This window comes from Bos grunniens, chromosome 15 (assembly GCF_055505025.1).
Source record: "Bos grunniens cultivar Pamir isolate PY7600 chromosome 15, Bosgru_T2T1.0, whole genome shotgun sequence".
NCBI lineage: Eukaryota > Metazoa > Chordata > Mammalia > Artiodactyla > Bovidae > Bos > Bos grunniens.
Window position 1 is genome coordinate 77350984 of NC_141179.1, and position 24333 is coordinate 77375316.

The following is a 24333-nucleotide window of genomic DNA, read 5'->3' on the forward strand; positions in this document are numbered from 1 at the left end:
TGTTTATTGGTCCTGGGCGGACCGCCCATTGTCCTTCCATTGGTCCGTTTGAAAGAATTGTGGGCACGCGCCGCCCGCAGTCTTAAAGGGGCCGTGCGCAGCCGTGTTTCCCTTGGAGCCTGACTCTGCTTGGTCCTGTGGGGAGGTCACCGGGCGAGAAGCGAAAGATTGAGACTGTCCTGGAAGAAAGGTGTGTGAAGAGCTAGCTGTGCCTCCTGGGTGGTCAGCAGGTTTGCTTTACTTAATTGCAGGTATTTAAACTCCTGTCAGCCAGTCAGTTCAGTCGTTCAGTCTTGTCCGACTTTTTGCGACAACATGCCAGGCCTCCCTGTCCATCACCAATACCTGGAGCTTGTTCAAACTCAAATCCATCGGGTCGGTGATTCCATCCAACCATCTCATCCTCTGTCGTCCCTTCTCCTCCTGCCTTCAATCTGTCCCCAGCATCAGGGTCTTTAACAATGAATCAGTTCTTCGCATCAAGTGGACAAAGTATTGGAGATGCAGACAACACCTGGCAATTCTTTTTCCGAGTCATTTTATTCACAAATATTTATGTGCAGCAGAGTGAGTGCGGGAAACCAGAAAGGCAACTAACATACAGTGGAAGGAGAATGAATGGAGCCAGGACGATGGATCCTGGTCTTGGACCTGCTCTGAGTAAAGCACTTTTCTCAGTAAATCATGTGGAACTTAGTTTCCTTATCAGTGAACCGGGATAATGATGTTTCCCTGATAAATTTAGTGTGTTGAATTAATATAACTAATTGAGTGTCTAGAAACAGCCTTTGAACAGTAATGCATTCTTTAAAGACTTAATACTCTGGTTATTTGTAAAAATGAGAGACTTGGTTAATATGGTTCCTGAAATTCTTGTTTTGTCTCTACAGTCAGTGTTTCTATGAATAAGACCTGATCCTAAAGGAATTTGCAAACTACAGTTGTCAGAGGAATAAAACGTATAGAACTAGTCACTAAAATTCAAGCAATATGAGAACAATATAAAAGAAAAGCTGTAGATGTTTAGGGGAAGGGAGAAAATAGATGGAGAAAGATCTGTGAAGGGGATGTATTTTTAATCTGAGATTTAAACTGTATGTAGGCAAGAGGGTAAGAAATGGAGAAGGGATGAGTGAAAGTAATAAAACAATAGTTTTTGTTTTAATCTATCAAATTGGCAAAGATGAGAAAGTTTAACAACTTTTGGTTAGCTAAGAGTTAGAGAAATATACATTCATTTGCTCAAACTCATGTCCATTGATTAAAAAAAAAAAAAAAGAAATATACATTCAAAGTCACTTGTCAGTAAAAGTATAACTGGTACAAACTTTTAGGAGGCAAATTTAACAGTTATTAAAATGTAAAATGTATATAATCTCTGGCCAAATAATGCTACTGATGGGAATTTGTCATACAGATTTATGAATGTATGTAAAGAAAAATGTACAAATACATTCACTACACACTGATTTAGAAAACAAACACATCAACAAAAAAAACGCCTAAAAATTACATGTTCATTTATAGGGAACTTATATAAATAATGGTATATCCATTCAACAGAATACTATGCAACTGTTAAAAAGAATATGGTTAATCTATATGCGCCAGTTAGAAAAATGCACAAATTTTATTTAATTGTAAAAAAGGCAAGTTGCAGAAAAGCATACATATGGACTGATTTGGGGGTTTCCCCAGTGGCTCAGTGGTAAAGAATCTGCCTGCAATGCAGAAGCCACAGGAGACACAGGTTCAATCCCTTGGTTGAAAAGATCCCCCAGAGAAGGGCATGGCAATGCAGTCCAGTATTCTTGCTTGGAGAATCCCATGGACAGAGGAGCCTGACAGGCTATAGTCCCTCGGGTTGCGAAATAGTCAGACGTGACTGAAGTGACTTGGCACATGGAATAATTTTATTATATATGGTTATAATTGTATGTGTATATGTGTGTCTGCCTGGAAATGATTAAAACAATACTGGAATTTCAAAAAAGGGGATTGGGACTCATCAGGGAGGGAAATGAATTTTTTACCACTGACATGTTAAAAAAGTTTTTTTTAATAGAAGGAGAAGGGAGAATGTCTAGTAGTGGGAAAAGTATGGGCACAGAGACAAGAAAGTACATTTTATATTGGGGGTTGAACCTGTGGGCTGATTTTAGAAGTGGGTTCATATTAGGAAGTTAGTGGGACACAAGAGTAACTGAGAAAGGAACACTTTTTGGAGGGTCTTGAATATTAGGGTAAGGAATTTGTACTTTATTAAAGTAGGCAGTGAAGAGCTACTGAAGATTTCTGAGCAAGGGAGTGACAAAATCAGAATTGCACTTTGGAAAACTAACTAGCTTGATTGTCTAATTCTAAAATGGTTAGAGTTGAGAGCCCAGTTACGAGTCTGATATGAGCAATGGAAATGATGAGAAAAGATCCAAGAAAGGGGGAAAGTTTTGGCAACAGACTAAGTTAGGAATAAAGGTGAGGGTGGGACCCATTTAGAGAGATGAGTCAGTGTGGCCAGGATTGGAGCCTAGGGAATGGGAGGCAATGGTTGCCCAAATGGAAGTAGAAAGTCAGGAGAAGCCAGTCTCAAAGGTTAGACAAGATGTTTTGTTTCAGACCTGTTTACTTTTACATAGCAATGAGACATGCAAACAGAATCGCGTAAGTAGGCCTAGGGAGTCCAGGACGAGAGTTGTGAGAAGAGACTGGACTCAAGTGATACAGATTTAAGAATCACCTCCATGGAGTGAAAAGATGAAATTGTGGATGAGACCACAGAGTGAGAGAGTGGCCAGAATGAAACGATGAGCGATGCGGACAGATCCACAGGCAGAGGGGGCGGGGAGGAGCCGATCTGAGCAAAATGTCACCCTAATCTTTGAGAAACAGGCTAGCAGTATAGAGAAATAGTCTTCTTCAATCATTGATCATTGACATGTTTACTTTATTTAAATATTATCAGAAATAAATTGAAGATTACATGTAAGGAGAGAGTGATGGTAACCTGGAATTTGGTGAATTAACAATGTGCAGAGTCTAGATCCCAGAGATTTAGACTTTAGAACAAGATGGCAAAATCCCTTTTTGTCTTACTTGGTTTAGGTGCAACCCCACTAGAAGGTGGGCATTAAATGTCTGATTTATTCATTCATTCAGCAAATATTTTTTGAGCACCTAGTATGTGCAGGGACTGTTCTAGGCATTTGAGATTATCCATAAATAAAATATATCCCCCCCCCAAAAAAACCCTCCTCTTATGGTGTTCACATTATAATGAGGAAACATAAACAATCAACACTTAAGAAATTGTGTAGTATGTTATTGACAATATGTGCAATGGGAAAATAGAATGAAACAAGGTAGAAGGAATTGGGAAGTGCAGTTGGAAAGACTATAATTTTATGAAGGGTGGTCAGAGTTTCATTGAGATCACATCTGAGCAAACGCTTGAAAAAGGCAAAGCAGTTCGCCATGAGTATATCTAGAGGAAGAAAGTGCTAGCCAGAGGGAACAGCTATGCAAAGACCCTAAGTTGGGTGCATACCTGGCAGGTTTGAGAAAGAGCAGAGTATTTGGCAACAGGAAGGTAGTAGCAGCTGCGGTTCTACTGATAATAGAGAGAAGGGAATGGCAGATTCTGTAGAGCCTTGTAGAAACCTAATATAGTACTTTGCCCATAGTAGATGCTCAGTGTTTAGCAAGTCCAGAATTATCATCAAATGGCATTTATTTATGTATTTATTAGACTTATGTGCACCTACTTCATTCCTGGGATCTCTCAATAGTTCTACACATGGAAGTTAATAATGAAACCCTTGTGGACATTAGATATCTAAGTGAAGACTGTATTATTGCAACCGGAAGCAGGAAACAAATGCCAAACATGGTGGCTGCTGAGTAATTGTGCCGAGCATTTCTGGAAAGTCTGCAAGGGTTAGGACAGTGCTCATTCCATCACAATCACAAGCCATTTTGGTGGAAACATCCCTACCATGGGACATGGATCCATCCAGCCTAAAAGGAGCAGCTTCAGTGATTAACTTCAGCTCTCAGTCCAGGTACTCCCTGCATTATTCCCTGGAGACAGCAGTGGCGACATTAACACAGATCTTATATGGCTGTGGGTTTTAATGCCTTGACTGGCCTCCAAGACGGCAAAGCCTATCCCAGCTTGCACTTGGTTGCATTTAATAGGTGCTGGTTGAATGAAGGGATGAACAGCTTTTTTTTTCTCTTATAGTCCATTTCTCCTTAGGCCCCAAAATGCAGGCTGTCCAAGAACTTTGACCACAGAAGCATCAGCTCCACCAAAGAGGAAATATGCAGAAAGGAGAGATTATGGACTTCTCTAGCAGTCTGTCAGCAGGCTTTTAAGGGCTGAAGGAAAAACCACTGAGAAGGGCAGGATAAGTGAAAGTTCTTGGCTCTTTGTGTCTTGTAAAATGAAATAAGCAGATTGGATAGCCTTGGGGCTAACTTCAGCCTTGGGTTTAAATGCAGACCCTTAATTAGGCTGTCTGGATCTGTTTTAACATCACATCAGGGTGTCTAAAGTTGTGACGTGGAGCCTTGACAGGAAATAAAATTCTGTCCTCTATGCAGAGCTCTACTTAGCCTCTGTCACCTGGTTAATGGGAGAATGAGCTGGAGAGGAAAAAAGTGGGTGAGTGAGGGAATATTTCAAAACAAAGGCTGCCTGAAATATCCCCCAGCACATATCCTACTAGCTGGATCAGTTGAGTCATCTTCAAATATGAAGAAAAGATATGGACTGTTTCTTAGCCACAAAAAGGGTTCAACCACATTTCTTTTATCATTATATCCATTAGTAGAAATGACTAAAGGTACCCTTGAATGTCTGGAGAAGGCAATGGCACCCCACTCCAGTACTCTTGCCTGGAAAATCCCATGGATGGAGGAGCCTAGTAGGCTGCAGTCCAGGGGGTCGCTAAGAGTCAGACATGACTGAGTGACTTCACTTTCACTTTTCACTTTCATGCATTGGAGAGGAAATGGCAGCCCACTCCAGTGTTCTTGCCTGGAGAATCCCAGGGACGGGGGAGCCTGGTGGGCTGCCGTCTATGGGGTCGCACAGAGTTGGACACGACTGAAGTGACTTAGCAGCACCCTTGAATGTCAGTGCATTATGCTTAGAACCTCCTATACCCTCAGCTCTTGTAGATGCTCTTTCCTGGTTCCTAGGCACCACTGACTGTTTTCTTCTGGCCTAGGTTTGATGAAAGCTTCAGTTCATGCCTTGGAGACCTTTTATGGTTTACAGAGATCTGTTCATCTTATTCTGCTTTATTGACTCTGCCAAAGCCTTGACTGTGTGGATCACAATAAACTGTGGAAAATTCTGAAAGAGATGGGAATACCAGACCACCTGACCTGTCTCTTGAGAAACCTGTATGCAGCTCAGGAAGCAACAATTAAAACTGGACATGGAACAACAGACTGGTTCCAAATAGGAAAAGGAGTATGTCAAGGATGTATATCGTCACCGTGCTTACTTATATGCAGAGTACATCATGAGAAACGCTGGGCTGGAAGAAGCACAAGCTGGAATCAAGATTGCCGGGAGAAATGTCAATAACCTTAGATATGCAGATGACACCACCCTTATGGCAGAAAGTGAAGAACTAAAGAGCCTCTTGATGAAAGTGAAAGAGGAGAGTGAAAAAGTTGGCTTAAAGCTCAACATTCAGAAAACTAAGATCATGGTATCCGGTCCCATCACTTCATGGCAAATAGATGGGGAAACAGTGGAAACAGTGACAGACTTTATTTTGGGGGACTCCAAAATCACTGCAAATGGTGACTGCAGCCATGAAATTAAAAGACGCTTACTCCTTGGAAGGAAAGTTATGACCAACCTAGACAGCATATTCAAAAGCAGAGACGTTACTTTGCCAACAAAGGTCCATCTAGTCAAGGCTATAGTTTTTCCAGTAGTCATGTATGGATGTGAGAGTTGGACTATAAAGAAAGCTGAGCACTGAAGAATTGATGCTTTTCAACTGTGGTGTTGGAGAAGGCTCTTGAGAGTCCCTTGAACTGCAAGGAGATCCAACCAGTCCATCCTAAAGGAGATCAGTCCTGGGTGTTCATTGGAAGGACTGATGTTGAAGCTGAAACTCCAATACTTTAGCCACCTCATGCGAAGAGCTGACTCATTTGAAAAGACCCTGATGCTGGGAAAGATTGAGGGCAGGAGGAGAAGGGGACGACAGAGGATGAGATGGCTGGATGACATCACCGACTCAATGGACATGAGTTTGGGTAAACTCCGGGAGTTGGTGATGGACAGGGAGGCCTGGTGTGCTGCGGTTCATGGGGTCACAAAGAGTCGGATACGACTGAGCAACTGAACTGAACTGATTCATCTTAGGTTGCACAGTTTGCTCAAATAATATAGAAAGAAAGGCAGTGACTGTATTTTGAACATAACTATTAGTAGTTTGCAAAAATGTGTCCAGTTTGTTAGAATTTGACTCATTATCTCCCTACTTAGCAGTTCTAGATTTTATATCCAGAAAACCAGACAAGGAATTCTCAAGTCTTGTTTCATCCCTAAGATTTCCTGGAAGGAACATAAATACAAGTCTCGGGCCAGAAAGGACCTCAGCAATCACCTGGTTCAACCTTTTCATTTTACTGATGAGGAAGCTAAGAGTGAGCATACATGAAAATAGGGTGCTAGTCCCTGACGCTGTTACAGAATTCTCACTTGCCACTGGTCAAATTCTTGTCAAGAACTGGGCCATCAGGCCAACCCTGTTCCCCTCTGCCACCTCCTGCTGAGACAGCAGGACAATCACAGGTTAGCAAAATGCATCCACCAAATTTTCTTCTTCCAGAAACACTTCCAGTTTTCCAGGCAAATGGTGTGTGTTCAATGCATTCATTTTTTTCTCCCTATTTGAAAGGTTCTTCCTGGCTCTAGTGGTCACTGTTCATAGCCTTGGCCTGTAATTCTGAGGCTCTGGAAGGGGGCACTTACTACAGGTATATACGCTTGTGCACTAGACTGGATTTCATTTCTTCAAATGTCCTCCTTTCCTGTCTGTCCAAAACAGAATGGTGGATGGTTGTCCTTGAGCTATTCTACTTGTTTTTGTTCTAGCACACCAATCCCTCAGTAGAGTTAGAAGAAATACACATGACAGTTTATACTCAGATCTCATCACTTATATACAAAAAGATTCAGTCCTTCTTGCTTCCTTTTTCTTCTTTGAGGGGTGGGGTGGTGTTGGTGGACTCTGACCTCTGTGATAGTCTTTTTTGGTAACGCTTGGGCAGTGTCCAGCCCCTCGCAGATGAATGAATGAATGAATGAATGGGAACAATATTCTAGAAATGGTTTGTGGCTTAGAAAATCAACTGTTGATCCCTGACATCAAATTGTGTATCTGACATTAAGACTTGCATGATTCCCAATCTTCACTGAAAGGTATTATGTCCAGAGGCTGAAATGGGATCCCCAATGCCTTGTTCTAGCCTTGAGATGTAATGGATGGGCTATGAATAGACAGGTTCTTAAAAACAAAAGGAATTGTAGTTCATTTGACCCATTCTCAGAGTAACTGTGAAACACAACTAAGATCAAACAGAGCTAGTGGTAGACCTGGGACCAGAATCAACCCTTCTTGTCCCCATCCCCGTGCTTTTCTTTTAAGACATCAGTCTTCAGTGACCATCCCTGCAAGGCAAAGTCAAGTTCTGTGACACCAAAGTCCTCATAGACCTAGAACAGAAATAGAATGTATGTCATGGCCGTACATGCCATGACGCTTCCTTTTGGTGCCCAAAGAAGACTCCACTAACCATCATGACACTTTTTTCCACTGTGTCTGGACAGAACCTCGGGCAGCCATGACCAACCAGAGTTGGCACTCAGAATGAAACCTACCAGCCACCCTGCTCTAGAGGACATGAGGATTTCAGAAGCCAATGAACTCTGGTCTTAACCTGTCTTCTCAAGATGAGCTGAAGCTCCAGCCAGGAACCTCCCACCCTTTATCGCTCTTCATATCCCCCAAAGGGCTTAGTGGTGATGTCTGAAAGCAGGTCTCCACAGCATGTTTCAGACAGAGCAGGTGCAGTTACTAGTCATGACTCCAAGCCAGGCAAGGTGATTAAGAAAAGCTAAATTTATATTAAATTATCATGAAGTCCTAAAATACTGAACATAGTGGTTAAATAACTCCAGAAAGTCCAATCTCTCCAGTGAGTAACGTTAAAACCATTACACGTGAGCGTGGGAGAATCACTTCCGTTAGTTCAGGACAGAGAGATTTTGCTTTTTACATAGTAAATCAGTGCTCAAATAGATATTTCTTCAAATATGTCCTTTCTACATTCTGAACAGCCCAAGTGCAATAAGATCCTTCCCCCTTTCCACATGAGAAGATACCGTTTGGCTACTTTCTCTCCGCATCCCCAAGCCGCGAACCCAAGGACGCAAAGTGCTCCTTCTTCTACTGCCCCGTCAAATGTGAAATGCCCCCCTTTCCTCCCAGGAGGGGGACCGACCTTTTCCTGTTTTGTGTTCTGGGAAATCCTGCTTGGCCTGGCCTGGCTGTCCTTTGAGGGTCCAGACCTGAGGCTGGCTACTGAGAGCAGGGCTAACAGCCTGGCACCTGTCTCAAGCGATCTTAGAACCGACAGGAAAGGGTTAGCTCTGGTCTTCCCTTTTCACTCACATGTTTGGCGGCTGATTTCTCAATGCCAGGAACCCCAGGACATGCTTCAAATTTGGAAACACCCTCAAGGCACCCCCATCCATCCTCAGCTCCTGTTGTGGCTTCTCATCCCTGGGTCAAAGAAGTCTGGGTGTGCCCTGGGCTGAAAGGGCCTCCTCATTGTTTCTCTCTACTTTTCTATTCCTTGCCCCCCACAGACACACACACTTCGCATCTTTATTTAGGCCTCTTCACCACAGGTGCCCACAAGGCTAGATCAGAATAAGCACATTAGGCACCGAAAAACAAACAAACCCAGAAGAGCTAAGTAGAAGTTTAGGACAATAAGAAGTCTCAATTCCCCCAACATTTGTGTGACACACATGCCTTTTCTGTGAATAAGCATGAAGCCAGTGATGGCATTTCAGCATGGAATGGGAGTCACCTAGCTGGGAGGACTCGGAGTGGGTACTTCACCACCCCCAGCTGCAGGCTCTCTGTCCACTCGCTTAGATCCCTGAGCACCTGAGAGAACGCAGGAGGCTCAGCCTCATGGACACTTCACTTTAGGCCCTGGGGGCCTCGAGTCTCTGACCTGATCACTCTTCCCAGCCATTTGTTGAACTTTACGGCTCTCCTTTGAGAAGTTGCTCCAGGATCTCTGTGCTCAGAATCCCAGAGAATGAGGAGGGAAGAGAGTGGCAGGACATTAAAAGTTCAGGAGATGTGCTATGTTTGGCCTAAGAAGCACTTCTCAGACATGGCAGAGACCCTGTGCTGAGGGCCGCCACACTTACTCAAGCCACCGGCTCACAGCCTGGAGGCAGCAGGAGGGGATTCGTATTAGCCAGCAGCCCTGTGGTAGGGACCCCCACCCCCAGTCATCTGAAGGTAGAAAAGGCTCCAGGCATTCTGGCAGGAGGAAGAACAGCTTGAGCCAGACCCAGATAGATCTTTTCAATGCCTGCAGCTGGAAAAACAACAACTCTCAGGGCATGAATCATATCCACTGCCCGCAATGGACAGGACACCCGGCCCAATCACCCTTGAAATCTTATTCATGTTGCCAGCGCCCTCGAGGCTGGAGGTTCCCCAGATGCCCATGCCAGCTGGGCTGACTCCTCCTCCTCTCAGCCTCTATCCTTCATCTCTCTCTCTGTACATGACCCCAGCCCCAGGCTCCAGCCCCCAGTCAGCAAGTTCTCCAGAGAAGCGGTCAGGCCAGCTCTGATGAGGGGAGTGCCGTCTTGGGTGGTCAGCTCTGGCGGGGCAGGCACTGAGGGTACCAGGGGAGGGAGGTGGAGCTCTGTAATGACGAGGAATCGTTACCAGGCCTGGTTTCGGGGCGGCGGGGTGGGATTGGGGGCGATCAGGATGGAGTGCAGGAGGTGAGGTTCATGGTACAGTCCAGGTCTAAATTCTGAGGACGCCCCATCATTTCTGGTGCACAGGTAGGTAAGAACTCGGGTGGAAACAGCTCGCGCAGAGGGCTCGGGGAGCAGTTAACGGGGTGGGAGGAGGAGGAGCAGGGCCAGCACAGAGAAAAGGGGCCTGCCGTGTAAGCGAGCACGAGGACCGGGAGTCCACCAAGGAGAAGGAAGAGGCAGGGAGGGGAATGCGGGCGTTTAGACCTGGCTCTCCGAGGAGAGCTTGCGTTCGTGTCTCCAGCCTGTGTCCGGCAGGGAGCCCCGTCTTTCGGGAGTGGCTGCGGTATGGACGCTGCTGCACTCGGACTGCTCTTCCTGCAACAGCTGCTCCGTCTCCATGTCGTCCAGGGAGCCAGAGCTGGCCTGGATGGACACGGTGTCTGTCTTCATGCACACGTGATCCCGAAGAAGGCCCCCCCGGGAGCTGCGCAGTTGCTTGAGGTCATCCCACTCGGCATCGTCACCAGACAGGAGGCAGATGCCCTCGACAATCTTGACCTTCTCCTTGGTGTAGTTATGGTCAGGTCCACCCTGGGGTGGAGAGCGGAGAGACAGGGTCAGTTGATCAGCTCTCTCTGAAGTGGGTGGATGGAGTAGGAGTGGGTGCGAAGAGTGCAAAGATCTCACAGACAAACGGGGAAGTTTAGTCAGAGCCAATGTATAAGGCTGAGCCTAAAAGGAAAGGAGCAGCTTTGATGATCATTACCATTTATCATACTGGGAGGCGGGAGAACCGTGGCTTCTGGCCTTGCGTGAGCCACGCACTGGCTGCGTCACCTGGAGCGAATCACTGAACATCTCTCAAACTCAGGCTCACCTCTTTAGAGCAACAGTACCCATACCTCATAACCTATGGCTGTGAGCGTCAAAAGAGGTGATCCATGAAATGCAATTAGTAGGGACCTAACACATAAAATCTAACACATGAACATGCACTAAGTCGTGTTAGCTATTGCCACATCGCTAATGTGGTTTATTAATGGGACAGCATGCTAAGATACTGGTCAGAAGCAATTGAGGGAAGCAGTTAAATGTTCACTTATCCAAGATTTTAAACCACTTTTGTGCTATTTTATTCTTTTTCTTGTTTTTATTATTTTTTATACATTTTAAATTAAATTTACTTATTTTAATTAGAGGCTAATTTACAATATTGGATTTATTCTTTTTCTTGTTTTTAAAGTAGAGTTGATTTACAATTTTGTGTTAGTTTCTGGTGTACAGCAAAGTGATTCAGTTAAAATTCTTTTTCAGATTCTTTTCCACTATAGTTTATTACAAGATATTGAACATAGCTCCATGTTCACTTTAGTCTTAATTCTCTCCTTTCTAATATTCTTAAGAAAAGTTCAGAAGGTAAGGCAGAAAGACTCTAGAAAACCTTCTCATTTGGGTTCTAAGTGTCAATCCACTGGGGACCTGTAACCTACAAGCTTTTGTGTGAGGTTATTCTGACTCTGCTCCCATGAGCCTTGGGGCCATTCTCAAGCAACCAGGGATCCTTCCAAGGAAGCCTTAAGTTCTGCTCAGGCTTCTCCCTTTTTGGATTCCTCAAAGGATAGCCTTACTCCTGGTTTCTGGGGGATACCAACCAACATGCCGCCACTGCCAAGAGAAAAATGGGCCATGGCTTGGCTTCTGTCCCTGGGATAGTGTTCCTGCCAAGAGCCCTGCAACTGCTTCTTTATTTTAGTAACAATTCAATTCCACAGATATTTATTGAGCCCCTACAATAAGCAGGATGCTTTGATGGTTACACAACATAAAATATGGTCCTCCCTACACTCTGGGAGTAACAGCTCCCTCGATCAAGCAGAGAGAGACACAGCACACAAGCCCACAGGCACGCACACACATGCCCAGTCACCAAGCACACGCTCCATGCCGAATTAGTGTCAGATAAGATGCAGCCCATTCAGCGTCTTCATCACAGAGATACGGGGGGTAAGTCAGGAAGAGGTGGGTGGCATGGCACTAGCAATGGGGGATACCACTCCCTCTACAAACACACAGCAACAGGTACCTGAAATGGAGAGGAAATCAGAAGAGAAAGGGTGAAAGGCTATCAGAGGGGTGAGAGAGCTGCTGAGGAGAAAGCATACAACAGGAGAGAGAGCCACATGATTTTAGTGTCTAACCGAGGGCCCTCACTGGGCTTCCTTTCTGGGGCATCAGACAAGCCAGGAACCCAAGCAGCTTCAGGAGTCTTTCTCTCAAAAGATATTAACAGAGAAGGAGTCTGTCATCCCTGAATCTGCAAGCTATCCCTATAGGTTCAGTTTTGGCTTGTAGCAGGTTTTTTTAATAGGGGAATTCGTGGATCCTGAAATCACATGATTATTATGTAGAGCGTATTAGTTATGCAGAGGAGCCCTGTCAGTGTGAGGGCTGGTTCTGACTGTGCTAGACAGGCCAAGAGAATGTCATATGGTCCCATTCAGGATAATTTCTAATGAAGGGTTGCAGGATTTTAGGAAAAAAAACAAGAGTCATATTAGACTAGGAAAATCAAAGTCCTAGGTTATATGCCCTCATTGAAATGGGACTATTTTTCATGCCTAAACATTCAGCAAATAATTTTTCACAACAAAGGGGTTAAAAGAACAAAATCACATAAACTTTCAGAATTGTAGAGAAATTCCTTTGGATTCTGTGATAAAAGGAAGAATAGCAAAACACCAGCCATTCCCAACTACAGCTTGGGTGCCAACAGCTTGGATCAGGGGTTAGAAAGCGGGAGTCCAGGAGTTCTAGGAGTTTGGGGTCATTTTAAAGGAGCACAGCCTCACTGCTGGGGAATGACAACTCTAGAAGAGAAGGAACATCTGAGCCTGGGAAAACATGTTCAGGCAGGGAGGTACACACCCACATGCCTTCAGACCTAAACCTCCTGGGATCTGCTTGCTTGCTTTTTTTTTTTAAGTTTTTATTTTTTAAATTGAATTTGTTACAGTATTGCTTCTGTTTTTATGTTTTAGGTTTTCGACCCCAAAGCATGTGGGATCTTAGCTTCCTGCCCAGGGATTGAACCCACACCCTCTGTGTCGGAAGGTGAGGTCCCAGCCACACCAGGGACATCCCTGGGATCTGCTTTCTAACCTTGCTCTCACCAGGGCCCCTCAAGCTGGTCCCTCGCAAGCTGCCAACTGCTCCAGAAACCCAAATCACATTCCAGTCTTCTTTTCACTGTTGCTCCCAAGATGGCAGGACCACATCACACCCCTCCCTGCGGCCTCACTGCTCAGGTGACTGGAGCGTGATCCCCCGCCCGCTCCAGAAACAAACTCTCAGATACAAGTCTTCACGCTCACCTCTTTCTTATAGCACAGTTGATTGTACATGGCCGGTTTGGGGGTCGCTTCGATCTTCACTTCCTGAGTGGAAGTTCGGTAGGAGGGGTTGCTGTAGGTCAGGTTCCCCATTCCAGGATCAGTTAACTTGGACTTTTTGTGTCTTTGGAAGAAACGGGTATGAGAAATTAGTTCAGATCTGTATGGGGAGGATATCTGGGGAAGCTGTAACCCACATGCGGCAGGCAGCCTCGCAGTGGGCCCCATCTCCTGGTTCTCACACCTTCTGAATCCCTGCCCCGTGAGTGTGGGCTGGGCCTGCTGACTTGCTTCTGTGGAACAGAACATAGAAGAGTGTGGGATACTAGATTTGGTTACAAGGAAACTCCTGACAAGGAAACTGGCTTCCCTCTTGGCTTGCCCTCCCTCTCTGTCTCTCTCCTGCTTTTGTTCTGAGGGATGCAAGCTGCCATGTTGGAAGTTGTTCTATGGAAAGGTCCACAATGCAAGGAACTGACAAGGGAGGCCTCCAGCCCATAGCCTGCGAGGAACTGAATCCTGGGCTTAGAAGGGGCTTGCCCTTCCTCTTCCAGTCAAGTCTCCAGATAAGACTGGAACCCTGGCTGACACCTGGATTGCTGCCTCGTAAGACAGCCTGAGGCAGAGGCACCAGCTAAGCGACACCCAGATTTCTGACCCACAGAAACTGTGAGGTAATCAGTCGTTGTCACTTTAAGTTGCTAAGTTTGGGGTTTATGTTGTACAGCAATAGAAAATGAATACACCAGTTTTAGTGTCGAGACGGACCTATGTTTCAATCCCACTTCTGGTACTTATTAGCTTTTAGGGATGTTGCTGGACATAATCTAAACTTTCTGAACCTTAGATCCTCATCCGTAAAGTGAGGAATGATAATACCTGTATTATAAGGTGGTTGTGGCATTGAGACATATTCATTAAATGGTAGCTGTTACTATTATTACTGTCATGGTGGTGGTGGTTTAGCTGCTAAGTCGTGTCCGACTCTTGCGACCCTGTGGACTGTAGCCTGCCAGGCTCCTCTATCCATGGGATTCTCCAGGCAAATATACTGGAGTGGATTGCCATTTCCTTCCCCAGGGGAATATTCCCAACCCAGGACTCGAACCCGGGTCTCCTGCACTGCAGGCAGATTCTTTACCGACTGAGCCATAAGGGAAGCCCATTACTGTTGTAGCTGTTGTTATTAGCAGAAGGACATTTTTGCTGTGAGTTGCATTTAAAGCATTTAGGGGAAAATATATATAGAGAGAGTGATAAAAAAAATATTCTAACTTGAAATTTAGGATTCCCAGGATGATTCCTACCGAGCAATGACACATCACCCAACATCGCCATAAAGGGTTGTGTCTGCGTGAAGAGAAAATCACTTCCAGCTTCAGTGGTTTGAGGCAGTGTGGGATGGTGGCAGAAAAGCAAAGCTGCTAGGTCAGTGCCAGCTTTGCCTCCTACTGTGTGACCTTGGGCGACATCCCGTGTCCTCAGGACCCTAGCCCACAGGGAAAATCCCGAGGGTTGCTGGGGTCATGAAATGAGGAAATGACCTGTGAAGTGCCTGGGGAAGAAGGGTACACATTCAGGCGTCTGCCCTTCCCTTCTGCTGCTCTGCCCAGGGACCCAGCTGTGAAATGAGGTTGGTCAGCAGCTGAATCAGTGAGCGGTCAGCTTCAAGGGGGTCCCAAACATGCTAGCAGGGCCCCTCAGCGAACATGTGGCCCCTGCAGTGGGGCTGAGGTTACCTGTACAGCATCAAAGCCGCGATCACCACCAGAATCAGCAGAACGCTGAGGAGTCCACCGATGATGTAGCTGGCGTGAAGTCCTTCCCCTGGGAAGAGCAGAGGGACGCTAGGCGGGGACCACGGATGGTCTTCTAGCTGGCGTGGGGCGGGGAGGATGGAAGGCTCCTTTTTGCCTCCCACACCATCTGAGGACAATTACAGGCCTCCTTCTCAGGGAAGAGGCGGCAGGGGGTGGGCGGAGGGGGCTGAGAAGAAACCTATCACTCTGTCAGCATCTCTAACCCCAGTTTACCACTTACTAGCTGTGTGACTTAAGGCAAGATGCTTAACTTCTAAGCCCAAGTTTTCTCATCAGTTAAATGTAAATAATAAATTCCTCATTTATTATTTATATTTAATAATAAATATATAATATCAAATAAATGTATTACATCTGGAGATTGAAAGTGAGTGTGTATATACAAATACATACGTATACACGTGTGAACACATTTGTCGTTTAGTCACTAAGTCATGTCCAACTCTTTGCAACCCCATGGACTATAGCCCACCAGGCTCCTCTGTCTGGGATTTCCCAGGCAAGCATACTGGAGTGGGTTGCCACTTCCTTCTTCAGGGGGTCTTCCTGACCCAGGGGTCAAACTTGCAGCTTCTGCATCATCAGGCAGGTTGTTTACCACTGAGCCACCGGGGAAGCCCAGGCACACACAAATATGGCTTAATAAATAGATGCCTGGCATACAGAAAGCACTCCAGAAGTGGCAGCGATTTATGGTTGTTCTTTCTATGAATTTAGTCTAAGGAAAGGGTTCATCAACCCCAGAGTCCCTGTGAAGGTTCCTCAAGATCTCACTGGAGACTTCAGTTTCTTACCTCTTGTTTTTCAAAGCAGATGGACACTGGGGGCTTACCTGGAGCAGCAGGCACGGCCTCATTGGAATGTGCACAGAGGCCCAGCCGGGCATCCTTTTCAGAGCACCTGTGGGGCAGAGAGAACCGAATGTGAAAGCTACCCGTATTCAACAAAGATCTTGCCTTCCTCCAGGAAAAGGGGAAAGTCCTGGGAGGACTGGGCAAAAGCCTGTGGGGCAAACAGAACCGAATGTGAAAGCTACTCGTATTCAACAAAGATCTTGTCTTCCTCCGGGAAAAGGGAAAGTCCTGGGAGGACTGGGCAAAAGGCCTGGGATCAGGGCTTTCAGATAGGAGACTGTACCAGACAGGAGAGGTTAGAAGGAAGGAGAGGGCGGGACCGGGAAATACAGAGCAATCAGTGTGAGTCTTCAAGATGCTACATGGAACTCTGCTCAGTGTTATGCGGCAGCCTGGATGGGAGGAGCATTTGGGGGAGAATGGATACACGTACACGTGTGGCCGAGCCCCTTTGCTGTGCGCCTGAAACTGTCACAGCATCGTTTGTCAGCTATTTGTTGTGGTTGCTCAACTGTGTGCTACTCCATGGACTGCAGCACACCAGGCTTCCCTGTCCTTCACCATCTCCCTGAGCTTGCTCAAACTCGTGTCCATTGAATCGGTGATGGCATACTCCAATACAAAATAAAAAGTTTAAAAAAAAACAAACCCTGGGCTTCCCTGGTAGCTCAGTGGTAAAGAATCCGCCTGCCAATGCAGGAGACACGGGTTTGATCCCTTGTCTGGGAGGATTCCACATGTGGCAGAGCCCATGCTCTGCAACAAAAGCTACCGTATTGAGAAGCCCATGCACCTCAACTGGAGAGTGGCCCCCACTCACAACTAGAGAAAAGCCCACGCAGCAACGGAGACCCAACATGGTCAATAAATAATTTAAAAAAATTTTAAAGACGCTATATCATGTTTAAATGTTTTAAAATATGTACTCTTTTGTTGTTTTTTGGCCACAAGGTTTGTAGGATCCCAGAATCCCCAACCAGGGATTAAACCCAGGCCCTTGGCAGTGAAGGGGCTTCCCAGGTGGCACTAGTGGTAAAGAGTCTGCCTGCCAGTGCAGGTAGATGTAAGAGACCCGGGTTCAACCCCTAGGTCGACAAGATCCCCTGGAGAAGTAAATGGCAACCCACTCCATGTTCTTGCCTGGAAAATCCCATGGGCAGAGGAGCCTGGCGGGCTGCAGTCCATGGGGTTCCACAGAGTCTGACACGACTGAATAGACTTAGCATGCACATGGCAGTGAAACAGTCACAACACTGGACTGCCAGGGAATTCCCAAAATATGTACTCTTTAAATAGGAGTCTTTAAAAAGAAGAAGCAGGTCTGGGAGTGAACTGAAAGCCTGCTGAAAGAATACTAAAGACATCCAATGGTAGGCTTTATTAAACTACCAGGATGAGTGGGAAGAAGCTACCAGTCAAGCAGACCTCTCATTGGGTAAAGATTATCACAAAGTCTAGAAAGACCTGAAAAAATATATATATTGTTTTTCTCTCCTTCATTCTTTCACATGGGAATATGCAAGACATCCAGAGAGAGGGCTTAGATAACTAACTTGAAATGCTCGTTCTGAGCTGGCAATTAAAGGTATGTCCTAAAAGGTTAGAGCCCCCGGAGAGGGAAACGGCAACCCACACCAGTATTCTTGCCTGAAAAATTCCATGGACGGGGGAGCCCAGCAGGCTACAGACCATGGGGTCACAAAGAATCAGACATGACTGAGGGACTGACACTTAAAAGGTTAGAGAAAAGCTGCCTGCAAAAGCATCTGAAACCAAGGCGTACTGAGTCTTCAAACAGAACTCTGAGAGGAAAAAAATATCTGAGTATATTTTTTCAAAAGTTCTCTGAATAAACCCAAATGATTTTTAGTGCTTAAAAGTTAGTGAGAAAGGTCCGTGTTTATATCATATAATATTTCTATATAAACTCTCCTAACAAGAGAAAACAGGCCAACACAATGTTCAAAGCAATTATCCTCTAATTAAAAGTAAATTTAAAAAAGAGAAAATGGGGCACATAGAATAAACTTGATGTAATTTCAGGGACAAGAGTCTAGAGTTCTCATTAGGGCTTATTACTATGTTTCTGTTTTCACAATTCAAGTATTAATTACCTTTTAAGCTACAATTGATATTAAAAATAATATGACAGTGAAAATGATCTAATAGAAAAATGCCTGGGAAGATAGACATCAAAATAGTAAAAATAGAACATGAAATCAATATCTCAAAAAGGTATCTGCACCCCACGTTCAATGTAGCGTTATTTATAATAGCCAAGACATGGAAACCACCAAAGTGACCATCAGTGGATGAATGGATAAAGAAAATGTTTGTATAGGGATACAATGGAACATTATTCAGCCATTAAAAAAGGGCGGGGGACATTCTGCCATTTGCAATAACATGGATGGACCTTAAGGGCATTATGCTAAGTGAAATAAGTCAGACAGAGATATCACTTATACGTGGACTCTGAAAAAAAATTAATAGATATAATTAATATCATACAGATTGGTAGTTGCCAGCGATGGGGGGCTTGGGGTAGACAAAACAAGTGAAGATGGTCAAAAGGCACAGATTTCCAGTTATATGTCCCGGGAGCGGAATGTACATCATCAGATCAGATCAGATCAGTCACTCAGTCGTGTCCGACTCTTTGCGACCCCATGAATCGCAGCATACCAGGCCTCCCTGTCCATCACCAACTCCCGGAGTTCACCGAGACTCATGTCCATTGAGTCAGTGATGCCATCCAGCCATCTCATAGCATATTGGGCACCTACTGACCTGGGGAGTTCCTCTTTCAGTATCCTATCATTTTGCCTTTTCATACTGTTCATGGGGTTCTCAAGGCAAGAATACTGAAGTGGTTTGCCATTCCCTTCTCCAGTGGACCACATTCTGTCAGATCTCTCCACCATGACCCGCCCATCTTGGGTTGCCCCATGGGCATGGCTTAGTTTCATTGAGTTTCATAGTGACTACAGTTAACAATACTGTACATTTGAAAGTTGCTAAGAGAGTAGTTAAATTTTTTTTAATTAAATTTACATATTTTTAATTGATGGACAATTGCTTTACAGTATTGTGCTGGTTTCTGCCAAACACCGGAGTCAGCCATAGGAATGCCTCTGTCCCCTCCCTCCTGAGCCTCCCTCCCACAGCCCTCCCACCCCGCCCTGCTAGGTTCTTACAGAGCCCTGGATGAGTGCCCTGAGTCATATAGCAGATTCTCAGTGGCTATCTGTTTTACACATGGGAGTGTGTATGTTCCCATGTTACTCTCTCCATATGCCCCACCCTCTCCTTTCTCCCCTACCCCACCCCGTGCCCGTTGGTCTGTTCTCTGCATCTCCACTGCTGCCCTGCACGTAGGCTCATTAGTACCATCTTCCTACATTCCGTATATATGCACTGATAGACGACATTTGTTTTCCTCTTCCTGACTTATTTCACTCTGTATAATAGGCTCTACAGGCTCACCCACCTCATTAGAACTGACTCAAATGCATTCTTTTTTATGGCTGAGTAATATTCCATTGTATATATGTACCACAGCTTCTTTATCCATTCATTTGTAGATGGACATCTAGCTTGCTTCCATTTCCTAGCTATTGTAAATAGTGCTATGGGGTCATACAGAGTCGGAGACGACTGAAGTGACTTAGCAGCAGCAGCAGCCATTGGGGTACATGTGACTTTTTCAATTTTGGTTTCCTCAGGGTATATGCCTAGTAGTAGGATTGCTGAAAGAGTAGGTTTTAAAAGTTCTCATTATAAGGAAAAAAACTGGATATGTGTGGTAATGGATGTTAACTAAATAGACTTATTGTGGTAATCATTTTGCAATATATATATATAACAAAAAAAAACACTAAAGGTAATTATATATGGGTATATGGGTACTTCTTCTTTACTCCTATCTGTATTTCCAGATTATTTTTTTTGCCAAGCATAAATAAAAAAACATATTTATTAGACTTTCTCTAAGTTGAATATAACATATTTCATCAACTTTAAGATAAGCATTTTTTTCTATATTCTTACATCTCTGAAATAGGGCTATGTCTTACAATTAATGGCATACCACAATTGCCATTGGTAATTTTTTTCAGTTTAATCTCTCAAATCAGGATGCATTTTAAATTGACAGCACTTTCAGCTTAACAAAATACAGTATTTTATGCTTAATTTGAGAACTGTTCATGGCTATGCTTGTTTATTTAATAGTGGAGAGTGTGTGTGTGCACGTGTGTGCACATGCCTGCCTGTTGTAGTGTTACAGGTCATTATAAGCTAAGGCCATCACATACCTGGGAATGTCTCAAATTAAAAAGCCCCAGCCCAGAGACCACTATGACTTGGTGGCTTCTAAGTAAAATGTAGGAGAAGACCATGTGCTAAACCTGTTCTGCCAGAGCAGAAATCACAGAAAGAAACGAAGAAGGAGGAATGCCAGGGGGAAACTCTTCCTGAATGATTTCTCTCTAAAGCTGCTCTTGAAGCTTCTTGCTTCCAGAGCTATAAAAAAAAAATACACTTGCAACAATCTGCAAGACTAAATATCATCTCCAGTTCCAAACAGCAGGGACTAGTGGATCATGATGTAATCCATTTCCCATCTGCCAGAATTATCAAGCTGGGACTGTGGTGGTCTCTGGCAGGGGATGAGATTTGGATCAAAGAGTCCTCAGGCCCATACTAAATGCACTTACCTCCCTTCCACCTCCTCCAGAGATGTACGGGTCCGGGTGGTAGAAGAACGCAGGGTAGTCGGTAATGTGTTGGGTAGCACGGGGCTCCTTTCACTCATACTGGTAGCCCTGGGAGCTGGGGGCACCAGGCCAGGTACTGGAGAGAAAACAAGGGCTGGAGTGGACCACTGGAGCCCCAAATATCTACCTGTGGTCCAAGAGTAGCATCTGGAGAACCTGACGGAGCCATCTTTTAGCTGCCCTCATCCTAGACATGCCTGTTAGATGTCCTTCTTGCTAAAAAGGATTTGGTTTCCAATATTAACAGCTCTGGATGGGCTAGCTGGCCCACAAAGGGCAGGAAGAAAGAGAGTCATGCACGGGTTATAGCAGGGATCAGGGACTCAAGAGAGCTGATTTCCATTCTAGTAAATGCCAGAAGCCAGGGACTTCCCTGGTGGTCCAGTGGCTCAGAACCTGCCTTCCATTGCAGGGGATGTGGGCTGGATGCCTGGTTGGGGAACTAAGATCCTACGTGCTGCAGGACAACTGAGCCCATGCGCCCCAGCTAGAGAAAGCCCATGCACGGAAACTACTAAGCCGCGTGCTCCAGAGCCCGAAGCCCATGTGCCACAACAAGAAGCCAGCGCACCACAACTAGAGAAGTCCCCACGTGACAAAGGAAGCCCCAGCACAGCTGCGCACATACACACGTACGCACGCACCAGAGCCAGACGAACCCACTCTGTGCCGTTCCAAACCTCAAGCTCAAAGCTCCTAGTCACTCTGCTGTAAGATCCCCTGAGGGACAGTCTCACCCAGATGGAAAAAGCTGCTGATCCCCTGCCCTTGCAAGGGCTCCGCTGTTGCAGGGGGGCCCGTCAGTCCAACTCACCGAGGGAGCAGGGCCGGCCGTCGGGCTCATCAGGACAGGCACACACAAAGTCCGAGGTTCTGGCAAAGCAGAGGTGAGTGCATCCGCCGTTGTTCACGCCACAAGCGTTGGTCCCTATGAGCAAAGCAAATGAACATCTGGCCTGGGGTAGAATCAAGTCTCCCAGTTTGACGCTTCTCCAAATGGAGGAGATTCAGGGCTCCCTGACTCCCAGGGACAGTGGGGCAGGAAGGAGGGGTATAACAACAGGGGGCCGAAAAGGACTAAGAGCTTCAGATGTGAACGTGGCTCTCCGGTGGCTCTGATCGTCTTGGTTATTAACAGTCCTTGGGGTGACCAGTGAACCCCACCAGTGGTACGGAAGCAGCCTCAGGACTGGGAGCCCACCTGTCTGCCGCTGAGGGGAGACCACGATGATGTCCATGAGTCCCTCCACATTCGCCAACACTGTCTCCTTGTTCCGGCCTGAGTACTTGTCCACACGCTGAATGGACTTGGTCTGCCAGTCTGTCCAGTAGATCCACCTGTCCTGCTACTCAACAAGGGGACCCCAAAAGGGTAACTATTAATAGGCAGACCCCACCACAGCTTCCGTGCCTCAGCCCATTCATTCCTGCTGCCCAGGTGCCCTCTTCTTCATATATCCGGATCAACTTGTATGCATCCCCACGTATGACCTTACCCAGGAGATCTCCCCCTGGTAGCAGGGAGATCTCTTACCCACAGAGAATTCACCCTTCTGTCCATGCTGTTCTCAGCTGCGTCCTCACTTTTGCACGCAAGTTTTGACATTCTGTGGTCATTTTTTACATGTCTATCGGTCCTGCCAGATTAAGCCCTTCAAGGACAAGAATGTGCTTTATTCATCTCTCAGTTTCCAGCATTAACATGTAGTCCTCAGTCAACTCAGTGGCTCAGTGAATAACTGAGTTCCTGTACCTAGCAAATAGGAGTAAATTGTGGAGGTGGGGGGTCCTTCTGGGTCCCTGTTCTAAGCCCTTCACTCACAGCCCTGGCCCAAGTTCCCTGGTTACCTCTGCAGGCAGCTGCCCTCTAATTCAGTGATCTTGAGATTCTCAACCAGGGGAGGAAGGGCGGTGTAGGCGGTTCCCCTCCCATCCCTAGGGTATACATCAGAAACCCCAGGGAAACTTGTAGACGAGAAAACTAAACTCAGTATAATCCTGTAGTTTTACATGTGGAGTATGAGGGGGGAAAGCCTATCATTAAGTAAAGTCAGAGAAAATCTTTTGGCTGGTAGGATATAATGCAGAATATAGATAGAGTGGATGTTTTGTCAAAAAAAGGACAAAGATACCTTTTTCCTTCCTTGAATTGTTTTACAAGGTTAGAACTCTTAAAAAATAATGTCAGCCAATACTAATTAAAATGATCAGAAATAACACACACTGAGTGGCAGGTACTGTGTTAATGCTTTGTGTATATTTTGGGCTTCCCTGATGGCTCAGATAGTAAAGAATCCGCCTGCAATGCAGGAGACCCGGGTTCCCTCCCTGGGTTGAGAAGATCCCCTGGAGAAGGGAATGGCTACCCACTCCAGGATTCTTGCCTGAAGAATTCCATGGACAGAGCGCCTTGCAGGCTACAAGTTCGTGGGGTCACAAAGAGTCAGACACGACTTCAGGAGAACACTATTATTAAACTCATTTCTTTTACAGGTAAGTGAAGTGTAGAGAGTTCACTGTCTTGTCCAAGTTGCCCAGTCACTTCATGACACAGGCAGAACTTGAACCCACAGAGCTGGCTCGTTGGGAGGCACTCCCCCAATAATTACTGACTGGCTTGTTGCCTCAAAACGCTGGCTCTCAGCCACTCCACTTTCTGGCTGTTAAGTGAGCTGCCTGAGTTTTCTTGCTGGGACCACAGCACTGGGATCAACTGGGGAACTTGTTAAAATGAATATTCCCAGCCCGACCCTCAGGAGGCAGATTCTTTATATCCTCTGCCCAGGAATGTGCATTTTCACAAGTCCCACGGCTGACTCCGTACGCAGCTGTGGGACAGCCGCCCCTCTGAATGCTAGAATGTGGGCAAGCGGGAGCAGCAGGGCGCATGGCGGCAAGGCTTCCGTGTACAAGAATCACTCCTAAAATGGGCTTCCGTAGCACATCTGTTCAGCAGCATCTGGAGCAGACACAGAGCCCAGAGGAAATACGCCCCATCAAGGAGGGTGAGTCCCGTTCTCCGAGTCAGTACCTGCGTGAGAGCAAAGGGGTGAGACACGTGGCTGACCAGGACCTGTCGGAGCTTCCCACTGAGATCAGCACTCTCAATCCGATCCAGGTGGGCATCCACCCAGTAGATCCTGTGAAGGAGAAATGGTAGCTGCTGAAGACACGAGCGGGGGACCCAGCCCTGCCCTCAGGGAGCTGGCTGTCCCCTCCTGAGCTGAGCTGGCAGGTGCGGTGAGCAGTCGTGGTGACCTGATGAGGGGGTCACTGGGAGTCCCTAAGCTGAAGAGTGGAATTGGGATGGTGACTCATAAGTGGGGAGGCCAGGGCGGTTCTGGAGAGGGGTAGAAATTGAGTGACCTCAGGGGAGCCAGCACCCCGTCTCATCTTCAGCAACTCGATCACCCTTTGACTCTTACAGAGACATCACTAGGC

At 46.0% G+C, this 24333-nt stretch overlaps 1 protein-coding gene and 1 long non-coding RNA gene across 7 annotated transcripts in view; one reads left to right on the top strand and one right to left on the bottom strand.

Moving 5' to 3' along the window:
* Positions 1-61: 61 nt before the first annotated feature.
* On the top strand, positions 62-23111 carry LOC147358528 (uncharacterized). Of its 2 annotated transcripts, XR_015142369.1 has the most exons (3): positions 62-190; positions 13090-13162; positions 21305-23111. It is a non-coding gene; the product is annotated as an uncharacterized LOC147358528 (long non-coding RNA). The 2 variants fall into 2 exon arrangements; XR_015142368.1 differs by lacking the exons at positions 13090-13162; positions 21305-23111 and adding an exon at positions 5232-7551.
* LRP4 (LDL receptor related protein 4) overlaps positions 8136-24333 on the bottom strand; it is a 53557-nt gene continuing 37359 nt past the window's right edge. For 3 of the 5 annotated variants that reach the window (XM_086341402.1, XM_086341404.1, XM_086341405.1), the window contains 8 exons: positions 23924-24032; positions 22094-22238; positions 21707-21820; positions 20833-20968; positions 16093-16160; positions 15180-15366; positions 13423-13564; positions 8136-10642 (listed from right to left, as the gene is read on the bottom strand). In XM_086341402.1, the coding sequence (XP_086197528.1) occupies positions 10310-10642; positions 13423-13564; positions 15180-15366; positions 16093-16160; positions 20833-20968; positions 21707-21820; positions 22094-22238; positions 23924-24032 (1234 nt within the window). In that variant the 3' untranslated portion in view covers positions 8136-10309. The remainder of the gene's footprint in view (positions 10643-13422; positions 13565-15179; positions 15367-16092; positions 16161-20832; positions 20969-21706; positions 21821-22093; positions 22239-23923; positions 24033-24333) is intronic. The other 2 variants (XM_086341403.1, XM_086341406.1) reach the window with 1 other exon arrangement.